The following is a 13,282-nucleotide window of genomic DNA, read 5'->3' as shown; positions in this document are numbered from 1 at the left end:
GACTCCTGCATGCCCCCTACTGGGGATCGAGCCCGCAACCCTGGGCACGTGCCCTTGACTGGAATCGAACCTGGGACCCTCTGGTCTACAGGCGGATGCTCTACCCACTGAGCCAAACCAGCGAGGGCCTTTTATCCATTCTTTAATCAGGTCGTTAAGTTTTAAGAGTTCTTTGTATATTTTGGATAACAATTCTTATCTGATACATCTTTTACAAATATTTTCTCCAGTCTGTGTCTTCTCATTCTTTTGACACGATGGGATTTTTAGCTATACTTTCATTTTTAGTGGTGGTTCTAGGATTTGCCATATACTTCTTTACTTGTCATAGTTTACCTTAAACACTATTATGGCACTTTACATATAGTATAAGAACCATACAGAAATATATTTCTATTTTCCATTTCTGTTCTTTCTTGACATACAGTTTACTTGTTAACATAAAGTTTACTTCTACATGTTATAAGTCCCACAATGCATTGTTATTTTCGCTTTATGCTGTCAATTGTCATTGTTTCATAGTTAGGTGAAATTCATATAATTATGCACTTTAAAGCAAACATTTTTCTGGTATTTAATATATTCACAATGTTGTGCAAACATTACCTTTATCTAGTTTCAAATAATTTTCTTCATCCCCAAGGGAAGCCCTGTACTCATTCAGTTGTTTTTCCTATTTCCTACTTCCCCCAGTCCCCGATAAACTAATAGTCTGCCTTCAAACACCATGGCCTTACCTATTCTGTGTATTTCAAATTAGTGGAGTCAGACTATACATGATCTTTTTGTTTTTTTAATCCTCGCCCAAGGATATTTTCCCATTGATGTTTTAGAGAAAGTGGGAGAGAGAGGGAAAGGCAGAAATATCCATGTGAGAGAAACATATCAATTGCTTGCCTCCTGCATGAGCCCCAACCAGAGTGTGGGCCGGAGAGGGGGCTGCAACCGAAGTACATGCCCTTGACTGGGAATTGAACCCGGGACCCTTCAGTCCCCAGGCCACTGCTCCATCCACTGAGCAAACCAACTAGGGATATTCACGATCTTTTGATCATTTGTTTTTTTAACACACATAGCGAAGGACGTTAACTCCATTACTAGTATTAGTTTATGGTTTCTTGGCTTCCACAGATTAATTTACTAACTGATTTCTCTATTGATTTTTACATATAACAATATGGTGATTCTTTTAAAGTAAAAGGTGTACTAAACAAAGATGAGAAAAGTTAAAATAATTTTTGGTGAGATTAATAACATTGTTGATTAGTTGCTGAGAAATGGTTACACGTGTTATTGTGAGTACAGTTAATACTGCTCATATTATTCAGCCAGAGAAATAATATCTAATTACCAAGAGGTTATATAAAGTAACAAAAATAGAGTGAATGATATACTAAGGGATAGAGAAGTTAGTTTTGATTTACAGGAAGGAATACTTGATACTGATCTTTTATAACACCATGAGTTTTATTACAGAATATGTTAGCAATTCTATTAACATTTATATATGATCCTAACTTAAAAATGTTTTGAAATGGAGAAAGCTTTTGTAAATTCATATGAATGTGGCGTATTGGGGGTTTTAACATATTATCAAGAGAGAGAAGTAAATTGACATAATTTTTATACATACTAAATTAGTTTTGTCTCTCCACTTGAGAGCTTCAAGATAATAAAATGATTAATATGCACATTAGGTCCAACTCTACTTACTATCAATTATCTGTATTGTTTAAGAAAAATTGAAAGGAGTTTAATAGATTTTGTTTCAAATGGCAGATTTTTCTAATGTGACTCCTACAGATAATTCAGACTTCAGATGGATAAACTGATTTTTTTTAAAAAAGTATCTGTTGCACAAGATTTTAGAATTTCATGGAAGTAGAGCATCTTGCAAGCTACCACACTCTTTGAAAGAGGCTAAATATTAATAAGTCTCATTCATAGCCAATGCCATTCCTCTGTTGAGCTAATTGAATATTAAGGCTTTATTTCCTTTTGAAAATGAGTTACAATTTTAATGCAATAAAAGGTCATCAGGAAACTTTATTTCAGGATGGCTTTGTTGTAACTATCTATAGAACATTAGAACAGTTAATAATGCCTCTTTGTATCTAATTATAAACTCTGGGAATAGCACCTGCATTTCTACTTATTTATGCATTTAATAAGTACAGTTATTGATTGAACATCTGGTATGTGAAAGAGTTTTTTACCAAGACAGGTAAGCCTCTCCATTTATGATGCCTACATTCATAAGGGAAGAAACAGAATAAACATGTAAACAAATAATACAATATGAGAAAGTTATAAGTGCTGTGAAAAAAGAATGAGATAGTGGGATAAGAAGTGACAGGGGCCCTAACTGGTTTGGCTCAGTGGATAGAGTGTCGGCCTGCAGACTCAAGGGTCCCAGGTTTGATTCCAGTCAAGGGCATGTATCTTGGTTGCGGGCACATCCCCAGTGGGGGGTGTGCAGAAGGCAGCTGACTGATGTTTCTCATCGGTGTTTCTAGCTCTCTATCCCTCTCCCTTCCTCTCTGTAAAAAAAAATCAATAAAATATATTTTTTAAAAAGTGACAGGCAGATTTAATGGTCAAGGAAGGCTGTTGTGAGGAAGTAATTACGCTGAGATGAGGCCAATTGAAGATCTGGTGAAAGCTCGTCCTCATGAACAAACAGCACATGCGAAAACCCTGTTGCAAGAACAGGTTTAAGATATCCAAAGGAAGAGGTCCCCAAGATGGCTGCGCCCAGGTGAACACCTAGCCGCAGCCGCACACAACAATTTCAATACAATACAACTAAAATATAAAACGGACATTGCCCAGAACTACAGGAAGGTTGACTGACTGGAAATTCTACAACGAGAAGCAAGGAGAAAACCAGAAGGAGGCGCGGAGGAGCTGGAAAAGCCCAAGGTAGGAGACGCGGCGCGCGGAAAGGACGGAGCCGGAGAGGAGGGGGAGGCGGAGTGCCTGGAGGGTGTTCCCTAGCGGGAAGGAGATAAAAGATCAACTGTGCTGGGCCCCCGACTGCTCTGAACCCCAGTTCTAGCCCAGACCCCGGGGACCCAAGCTCAGCCATAGGGAGCCGGGCTGTAAGGCGGGAGCCGGGGAAGCGGAGAAAGGAGGTCCCGGCAGCGCACACTGCCCCCAGAGAAGGGCCGGCCGGCTGTGCCGTAGGACTGCCCTGGCCGGAAGGAGACTGGGGCTCCAGACTGCTCTGAACGCCACCTCCAACTCCACTTCCAACTGAACTGAACCCCAATACCGGGCTCATTGGGGGAGAGCATAGACTGTTTGGCAGCAGGCGAAAATCGAGGGCACCTTTCTCTCAGAGGCGCCGGCAGCGAGCACGGAAGGACCCGCATAGGGCGGGGCTGACGGAAGCCAAAGCTGCAGGCTCCAACCTGAAACCCCGTCCCATCTGTAACTGCGAAATGCGACAACAAAATAGATCACAAACGAAAGAAATGGAGGACAGACGAGATCGGGCGCATTCAGGGTGGTATGGCCGTAGTTCTTTTAGGAGTTTTATGGCTTCAGTCTTACATTTAAGTCTTTATTCATTTTAAATTTATTTTTGTATATGGTGTAAGAAAATGGTTCAATTTTTTCCCCCTGTGTCTGTCCAGTTTTCCCAGCACCATTTATGGAAGAAACTGGCTTTACCCCATTGTATATCTTTGCCTCCTTTCTCATGGATTGACCATATAAGTAAGGATTTATTTTTGAGCTCTATATCTGTATCTATATCTATATCTACATATCTCCTTTATTCTGATACCATACTGCTTTCATTATTGTAGCTTTGTAGTACTGTTTGAAATCAGGGAGCATGATACCTCCCACTTTCTTTTCTCAAGATTGCTGTGGCTATTTAGAGTATTTTGCGGTTCCATATAAATTTTACAATTAAAAAAAAAAAAAGAAAGAAAGAAATGGAAGACAGAAAGCGTCTGGGTATAGAGTTCAAATCTACGCTTATAAGGTTTTTCAAGAATTTCCTAGAAAAGATGGATAAGACCTATGAGGATATGAAAAGAGATCAACTAGAATTAATTAGGAGTCATCAAGAAATAATAAGGGATCAACAAGAAATAAAGAATACATTGTCTGAAATAAAAAAATATTTTACAGAGTCCTAAAAACAGAAGGGAAGATCGCAAGAATCAAGTCAAAGATTTGGAACATAAAAAGCCAGAAGACACTCCTCTGCAGAAGCTAGAAGGCAAGAGAATCCAGAAAATTGAAGATAATGTAAGAAACCTCTGGGACAACTTCAAGCGAACCAACATCAGAATTATGGGGGTCCCAGAAGATGAGAGAGAGCAAGATATCAAAAACATACTGAAAGAAATAGTGACAGAAAACTTCCCCACCTGGTGAAAGAATTAGACTTACAAGTCCAGGAAGCGCACAGAACTCCAAACAAAAGGAATCCAAAGAGGACCACACCAAGACACATCATAATTAAAACTCCAAGAGCAAAAGACAAAGAGAGAATATTAAAAGAAGCAAGAGCAAAGAAGGTAGTTACCTATAAAGGAGCACCTATACGATTGTCAGCTGACTTCTCAACAGAAACCATGCAGGCCAGAAGGGAATGGCAAGAAATATTCAAGGTGATGAATAGTAAGAACCTACAGCCAAAGATAATCTATCCAGCAAAGCTATCACTCAGAATCGAAGGTCAGATAAAGAGCTTCACTAATAAAAAAAAGCTAAAGGAGTTCAACACCAAACCAGAATTATATAATTGCTGAAGGGGGTTCTTTCAGAAGAGAAAGTAAACAAAGATAAAAATTATGAACAACAAATACGTAACTATCAACAAGTGAATCTAAAAACCAAGGAAATTACAAAAAAAATCTGATGAACAATAGTAACTGTTGAATATAATAGAATCAGAGATATGGAAGGGGAGTGAACTGACGATTCTTGGGGAAAAGGGGAGTGGGGGGTGTGGGAAGAGACTGAACATAAACTGTGCACCTATGGATGAGGACAATGGGGAGTGGGGAAAGGGCAGAGGGGAGGTGGGAACCTGGTGGAGGAGAGCAATGGTGGGGGGGAAAAAAGGAACATTTGTAATAATATGAACAATAAAAACTTATTAAAAAAAAAAAAAGATATCCAAAGGAGCATGGTAAATAAAAGGTGGAGGGAGACAGTGGTGTGGTACGAAGTCAGAGTAGTAGGCACAGGTCATTTCTAGCTTGTGGATTTTTAAGAACAGCTTTGTTGTGGTTTGACATACAATAAACTGTATATATTTTCCTAGAGCTGCTATAATAAAGGAGATTGTTTCTTCATTTCTGTTTCTGATAGTTCAGGGTTGGAGTATAGAAACGCCATAGATTTTTGTATATTAATTTTATATCCTGCAACTTCAACTGAATTCATTTATTCTAATGGTATTTTGGTTGAAAAAGGTAGGTTTACAGTTGTGAGTCCATAAAACTCAGTTTATTCTTATACTACTATTACATATCATTACCATTTGAACGACTGTAAAACTACTTCTGCTAACCCCTGTATAGATAATATCATGTAATCTGCAAACTGATAATTTTACTTCTTCCTTTCCGATTTGGATGCCTTTTAATTCTATTCCTGCCTAATTTCTTTGGCTCGGTCTTTTAATACTATGTTGAATAAAAGTAGCCATATTGGGGATCCTTATCTTGTCTCTAATCTTAGAGGAAAGATTTTCACCATTGAGTATGATGTTAGCTGTGGGTTGTCATAGATGGCCATTATTGTGTTGTGAAGTACTTCCTCTACATATACTTGGTTGAGAGTTTTAGGCAAACAGTGCATGAAGAATATAACAATATTGTTGTATTTCTATAAATATTCTTCAGCTTTGTTCTCTGAGTCTGTTCTGTTGTTTGCAAATAATTAATCCTCCTGGGTCTTGCTTTAAAGATTTGTTACAGGGTCGGAGCAGCATTTAGTCTAGGGCTAATTTTTCTGCACAATTGAGGCAAAATCCTTCTAAGTGTAATACCTAATTTTCCCACGAATTAGGACATTTTCCACTGCTGTCAGTTGGACCAAGCACCATGCCTATTTCTGTGTGAGTCCCAAGCCCGCTCTTACCAGTCCTCCCAGATATTTCTTTTCCCAGCCTCATCCAGTGTCTTCACATGCATGAGTTTACCATGTTCAGCTGAATAGTCAAAGAGATTATCTGCAGATCTCCAGAATGCTCTCTCCGCATTTCTCTCCTCTGTCATATGTTTCCTTGTGAACCCCAAGTGCCTTGGACTCCATGGCCTCCCAAGTCCATCTCCTCAGTTTGGGGGACACTTGCTGCCTCGGCCTTTGATCCCCATCCCTGCACGAGAAAACTCCTTCCAGCAGGAAGCTGTAGTTCCTTTGTTTGTTTCCTGTGTCTTTGGGGTTACTTTCCTATATTGCCTAGTCTTTCATGTGTGTGGAACCATTGTTTTGTGTATTTTGTCCTGTTGATAGTTATTTGAGATGGGAGAGTAAATCCGGTCTGGAAATGAAAGCTCAGTCTGCCTGGGTTCTTTTAGCAGTTTGACATCATATATATTAGGGCCCCTTTGAAAATAAAATGATTACCCAAATGCATGATATTTTTATAATTCTTCTAGTAGTAGGCCAAGAGTAGGTCAGCTACCTATTATGTGTATATATATTTCCCAGGGATATATGCATAAATCCGCAAGGAACTGAGCACATGTATCAGCATTCTATACAACAGAGGCACTGCCTCCATTAGAATCCAGCATCTGACATTCCCACAGTTTCTGTACTTTTATCCTCTTGGTGAAATCACATGAGAAAGGTTACGTCTGGCATCCTCATTTTCACTTTCCTCTTTTTACTTTCCCAAGATGTGGGACCCCTGACATGGCGATTGCTGGCATATCTCCCAGACTCTGCCCTCACAGCTCCTTCCCCCTCCAGATAGCCTTGCCTATACCAGGCCTCATTTTTTAAATTAACTTTCATTAATTATATAGATGAGGACAAGTGACGACTTACAGGGTTATCAATAACCTATAATAACACCTATGATTTATTGATCATCTGCCATGTACTAGATGTTCTATATATTTTCTCTAATTCTATCAAACAACTGAGGGATTCAGAGAAGGTTTGGAGAAAGGGTGGGTCCTGAAGGATGAGTAGGAGTGAGGGGAGATGAGGCGTGGAGTGGGGGTCAGGCAGATGTTGCAGAGGGAAGAGTGTCTCACTAAACTGAGGAACTCAGCTCAGTTCGGCTGAAGAACACGTGGTCCGTCCTGGAAAATGTTCCATGTGTACTTGGGAAGGATGTATATTTCCTCTGAAGACATCAACTAAATTAATCAGATCTAGTGTGTCTTTTAAGGCTGCTGTTTTCTTGTTGATTTTCTGTTTGTAAGAGCTATCCATTGGTGTCGATGGGATGTTAAAATTCCCTACTCTGTTTGTGTTACTCTCCTTTTATGTCCATCAAGATTTGCTTTATATATTTAGGTGCTTATATGTTGAGTGCAGAAATGTTTACAAGGATTGTATCTTCTTGGATGGATCCCTTCATCATTATACTAGAGGCCCGGTGCATGACATTTTGTGCACTGGGCCGGGGGGAGGTGGTCTCTCAGTCTGCATGAGCCCTCTTGCAGTCTGGGACTCCTGGTTCCTTACCACCTGCCTGCAGCGGAGGCAGGAGAGGCTCCCACCACCGCTGCTGCACTCGCCAGCCATTAGCCTGGCTTCTGGCTGAGCGGCAACCCCCCTGCACTGAGTGTATGCCCCCTGGTGGTCAGTACACACCATAGCAACTGGTCATTCCACCCTTCAGTCTTTTTGCATATTAGGATTTTATTATGTAGGATTATGTCCTTTGTTTCTTATAAGTGTTTGTTTAAAGTCTATTTTGTCTAAGTATGCTACCCCAGATTTTTTTCTTAACATTTGCATGGAATATCTCTTTCCATCTTTTTACTTTCAGTTCGTGTCACACGTAAACTTATTGTTGTTTTGTTTTACTCAAAAACATGAGTACCAATTGTCCCGATGTCTATAAAAAGTTGTCTTTGCTTTGTAGATTAGCAGTAATTTTATTTACATCTAAATGAGCCCTTACGTAAAATTTGGGGCACTCAAGCCCTAAATAAATTTTCATCCCCATATCTTACTTAGACGATGTTAAGGTTTTTTTCCTCCTCCTGTGTGCATCCTTTGTGATATTAGTAAATATTAATAAAGGATGTATTTTAAAGGGTAATTTTATTTTGAAATAGGAGAAAGGAAAACTTATGCTGCAATAATGTCAGCATCCAGAGGAAGCTCTGCTTATCTAAACACATTTTATTTGGGTTCAGTATGAATTTTCAATAGATATCTTTCAGATAACAGAGCAGTAATTCAAACGCAATTATATAAACAAGAAGATCAGAGAGGAATTATCCCAAAGGGTATAAAATGAACCAAGAGGTTTTGGTCTGAGTCACTCCAGCATCAGCTCACCCATGCAAAGTAAGGTAGGTGTCTACACGGAGAAGGCTTTGCAAAATGAAATGTTCTCTTTCCACTTCACCATTTTAGCACTTACTAAAAAATGGCAAATGTTGAGTGAGACTTTGGATTGGCTCTGAGAATTTTAATGATTGCTCCAAAATAGTTGAATGTTGAGTGAAGTTGAGTGAACTACATATATAAAGATGTGGAAAGAATTCTGTTAACTAGAAGTGGTTAATTCCCTGATTGATGTTCATGGCTTTCTCTTCCTATTTACTTTTCAATTGAAATAATTTTATCAATTGAATAATATGTTATTAAATTATGTCAACTGCTAATGGTTATCTTTGATGATATACTTCTGGGAAAAATTTTGAGTATCTGTAGGTGTAATTTACTATGTCTTATTTCAGTTATTTAATAGCTACCCCACTTTGGACAGTGTCCTGTGCACATACCTGCCTTATAGTACATATTTCTCTCTAAAATAATGTGTTGCTTTAGTAAAGTTCCTGGATTATTTATAGGGTGGGCAGTTGATTCTTTTCATAATGTAGTAAGGGATTTGGAGATAAAAAAAAATTGGTGGAGGAATTGGCAGAGCAGAGAGAGTTGCTTATTGAGAATGAAGGTAGTGAGAGGAAAAAAAAAGGAAAGAAAAAGTGGAATAAGGGGCAAAAAAAGAAAATAGCTTAGAATAAGAAAAACATTGGAAGTGTAGACATATATGGGTATCCCCCTGAAAAAAGCATCTCTTATTAGTTAGGGCCTGAAATCATGTATGTAAATAATTTGTGATAATGTTAAAAGAGGCAATTAAGTTGCCAAGATAAGAATCTGGTGATAAAAGAGAAATTGTGGCAGATCATAGTGATATACAATATATGTATAGTTATATATATTTATATAATCTTCTGTAGCATTCCAAGTTCATCAGTATTGTTCTATTTTTTTTTTTAATGAATTTAGGATAGAGCATATGGAAAAATGAGGGGCCCAAAGTTATTAAGTTGCTCAGTGACACACATTACAATGAAATTTGGAAGCAGAATTCTAGGTCACTAACTCTCAGACCAGAAGTCTGACACTAACTTATCACACAGAATCACAGATTCACACAGAATCACAGGCTCTTTGTACTGAAAGAACTTCCTGATCATCTTCTGGTTCTAAGCTTTGCTTTTCTAGATAAAGAAACTGAGGCTTAGGAAGATTTTTTTAAGTAGAGTTTTATTATTTGCAGTTAAGGAGAAAGGATAATTTTCATTTTCTTTACATCCACAAAGTTATACACCTACTTTGCTGATAATTCAGTGCTTTGAAAATTTCCTTTTGTTCGTTTAGAGTTTTGTATTTAAAAAAGGAACTTTGAAAACATGTTTAGTGTCCATAATGAATATTTTTTTCCATCTTTTTACTTTCAGTGCAATGGGTAAAATCCAAAATAGTTTTTGTTTATTCTACAATTTTAAAAAAGGTCAGGTGTACTCCCCCCCCCCCCCCCCTCTGTTTTGCAGTTGGGAAATAAAACCCAGATCGATGAAATATTTTAGTCAATTTCTCATAGATTCCTGAAGTTCTTAAAATACAATTGTATTCCTTAATCCAGGACCAATATTCTCACCATTAGGCTGCCACACATCTATTTTACATACATAGCATCATAGAGCTAAAGGTTAAAACGTGAAGTTAATGATTTCCTATGGCAAAAGCCCAGTAGCTGGTTGGCTAGTCAGGCGAGAACCATATGCTCAGGACTGGTGAGCATTTCATGTAACGCACTCAGTTGATATTTCTAAGATTGTGCAGAGGATCCTCTAAGACTGTGGCTCTAAAATAAGGAGCCAATTCTACATCCAAGGAGCTCACATTTGTGAAATATGTGAGGAAACCAGGTTCCATTAGCAATGAGTTCTTATATTTTCTGTCCCAAATTGAATTGCCAACAAACCTCCAAGGAAAGCCTGAATAGGTAGCATTTTACTTAAAAGAGTTCCCTAGAAAACCCTTCTTAATGGGTTAGTTTACTTCCTTGTCTATAACACTTGGAGGTTTCAGAGTCATAATTTGGACTCTTTCAGAGCACTTAGAACAATATGTATTTTTATTATTAGTGTCTGTTCAGACTTCTCTCATCCATTATTAGACTGTCATCCCTGAGGTCAAGGACCACAGATAGCTTAAGCATTTTGTATCTCTCAGTGCCTGGTTCCCATGCTCAATATATGCTTATCTAATTTATCTGCAATTCTCATTCTGGCAGTGTTTATCTCTGGTGGTCTGTTGAATGGGGTTTTAGTTTTCTCTTAAAAAGTTAATTAAAGATGAATTCTGGTTAACTGTGGCTGAGTCTCTGAAATTTCAGTTGATGGATATCTTAGTATATGCAGCTGATAGATAGTATTGGGATATAATGAATAGATATGAGAAAATCTTGATACACTTCTTATAGAATAAAAATGTTTAGTGAATTATACCATATGTAATAGAAAAAGCAAACAAGTTTGTGTTCAAAGGTAACTACTTCGTTAAGATGAATATTTTCTTTTCTCACAATGATACTTAAGAAGGAAAAAAATGCCAATATACCTAGCTAACTGTACCATGTTTGTGAGGTAAAACAATCTTCTTAATCTTTGAAGTGACCACTTTACATTTAAAAGTCTGGATCACCTGCTCTCAGCAGCAGAGCTAAAATAATTATGTAAACATTATCCAGCTCATTATGATGCGGGTGGATATTGAACACATTCTTTCAGTGGACAGGCTCTCTTGAGATACTTGTTCTTCTGACTGAGGCACATGGACCCTCTGGTATCTTCTGTGCAGCCAAACATATTTTAGTCTCCTGCCAAGCCCACAATGTATCTGTCATCTTTGATGGTATTATTCTTACTGTGTCAACCTATAATTTTTGCATCTGAAACATTTTTTCAAAATATATTTTTCTTGATTTTTAGAAAAAGAGGAAGGGAGAAGATAGAGAGAAACACCAGTGTGAGAATGAAACATCGATCGGCTGCCTCCTGTGTGTCTCCTACTGAGGACTGAGCCCACAGCCTGGGCATGAGGCCTGACCGGCAAGCAAACCGGCAACCTTTCGGTGTATAGGATGAAGCTCCAACCGACTGAGCTATAGGCCAGGGCTGCGTCTGAAATCTTTTTAAGATAATGAATTTCATGCATCTTCTGAGTAACATAGTTTTTTATATGTCCAAGTCTACTTCTTTCAGCACTAGAGGAATATCCTAAGGATGGAATAAGAGAGTATCTAGATTTCTGGGTTAGCTCCTAATTTTATGTTAATGTTTTCTGGACTTTCTGTAGCTTCATCTTGTCTTTCTTGAAAGGCAATGGGTAAAATATTATGCGAGATTATTTGTATTGAGATGGTACTAATGTTTGATTATACATTTTCTTGGTTTCTTTGCCCTTTCTGATTATGACCCATTTGTTGGCTTTTTAACCAAAGTGTTTATTTTTGTTTTGTTTTTTTTTAACTAGAGTTCTGGAAAGCACTTACTGAAGCCTAGCTGTTCATTCTTCTTCTAGTCAGAGAGGCAGGTATTGGGGTTGCTGTCATTGAATGGATTTTTGTACACTTAGCTGGCACATGTGTCTGTCACTTTCCTGGTGCTTCCGGCTTGCCATTCCACTGTGGGGCATGTGGATCAGAGCCACATTTCAGTGTATAAAGAAAATCACCGAGAGTATTAACTATGTAAAAACACCTAGTATAGATCCTAGGACAATATAGGCATAGTATTAAAATATACGTATTTTTGGCTCTTTCCAAATGTCTCTTCTGAATATCCTAAAGGATACATCTAATAGATCCTTTAATTTTATCTTCAATTTAGCATGACTGCTATCTTCCTGATATCCATGCTTTTCGGCCTTGTGTGTGGGCAAGCAACGTCTTTTTGTATTCCAACTGAGTATATGATGCACATTGAAAGGAAAGAGTGTGATTATTGCCTAACCATCAACACCACCATCTGTGCCGGATATTGTATGACACGGGTATGTAGTTCATCTTCCTTCTTTTATCTGTACATTAGTAAACCTAGACTTCGTCCATCTCTGTGCAGAAAGGGACCGAGATAAACCACAACCTCATTTTCCAAATCTAATGGTAACCGGCTCCTTAGAAGCAGAGGGCACAGGTTACTATAGTATATGCTTCTACTCCGCACAGCGGGCATAGATAATTTTAGAACAGCTTCCTTCCAAACTTTGGTTAAGCCTTATCTCGTTTCCATGGACAAGGATAAAAGGGTGTGTGTGCCCCATTTGTCTCTACGGGATTCAGTGCGGGTGTGTTGAGTGGGGATTAGAGAACCGGACTGAGGAATCCTCCCCCAGTCCTATTAGTGACAAAATAATGTGAGTGAGTTAATTTTTGTTTGTTGCCATTGACTGTATGCATCTTAAAGTACTATTACACTATGCTCCTCTTTCTGTTCTCTCCTCAGGATATCAATGGCAAGCAGTTTCTTCCCAAATATGCTCTGTTCCAGGATGTGTGTACATACAGAAACTTCATCTACAAGACCGTAGAGATACCCGGATGCCCACGCCATGTTAGTCCTTATTTCTCCTTCCCCATAGCTGTGAGCTGTAAGTGTGGCAGGTGCAATACTGACTATAGTGACTGTGTACATGAGATCAGCAAGACAAACTACTGTACCAAGCCTCAGCAGTCCTATGTGCTGGGACTTTCTATCTGACTTCAATAGACTGTAACTTGAAGTGCAGTTAACTGTATTTGCCTGGAATAAAGCTAATAACATAT

General features: G+C 38.5%; 1 protein-coding gene across 1 annotated transcript; it reads left to right on the top strand.

The window, feature by feature from the left end:
* Positions 1-2,751: 2,751 nt before the first annotated feature.
* Positions 2,752-13,282, top strand: TSHB (thyroid stimulating hormone subunit beta). Its single transcript, XM_084866302.1, has 3 exons — positions 2,752-2,922; positions 12,348-12,510; positions 12,963-13,282. The coding sequence occupies exons 2-3, from the start codon at positions 12,349-12,351 to the stop codon at positions 13,215-13,217; spliced, it is 417 nt and encodes a 138-aa protein (XP_084722428.1). The 5' UTR covers positions 2,752-2,922; position 12,348; the 3' UTR covers positions 13,218-13,282.

The sequence above is a fragment of the Pipistrellus hanaki genome (genome assembly GCF_964339955.1).
Source record: "Pipistrellus hanaki genome assembly, chromosome: 18".
NCBI classification, from domain to species: domain Eukaryota; kingdom Metazoa; phylum Chordata; class Mammalia; order Chiroptera; family Vespertilionidae; genus Pipistrellus; species Pipistrellus hanaki.
This window is presented reverse-complemented; position numbering and strand designations above follow the sequence as displayed.

Coding starts and splice junctions, on each gene's coding strand:
- TSHB (XM_084866302.1), top strand. CDS start 12,349: ATGACTGCTATCTTCCTGATATCCATGCTTTTCGGCCTTGTGTGTGGG. Junction 12,511..12,962: donor CCGGATATTGTATGACACGG/GTATGTAGTTCA, acceptor TTCTCTCCTCAG/GATATCAATGGCAAGCAGTT.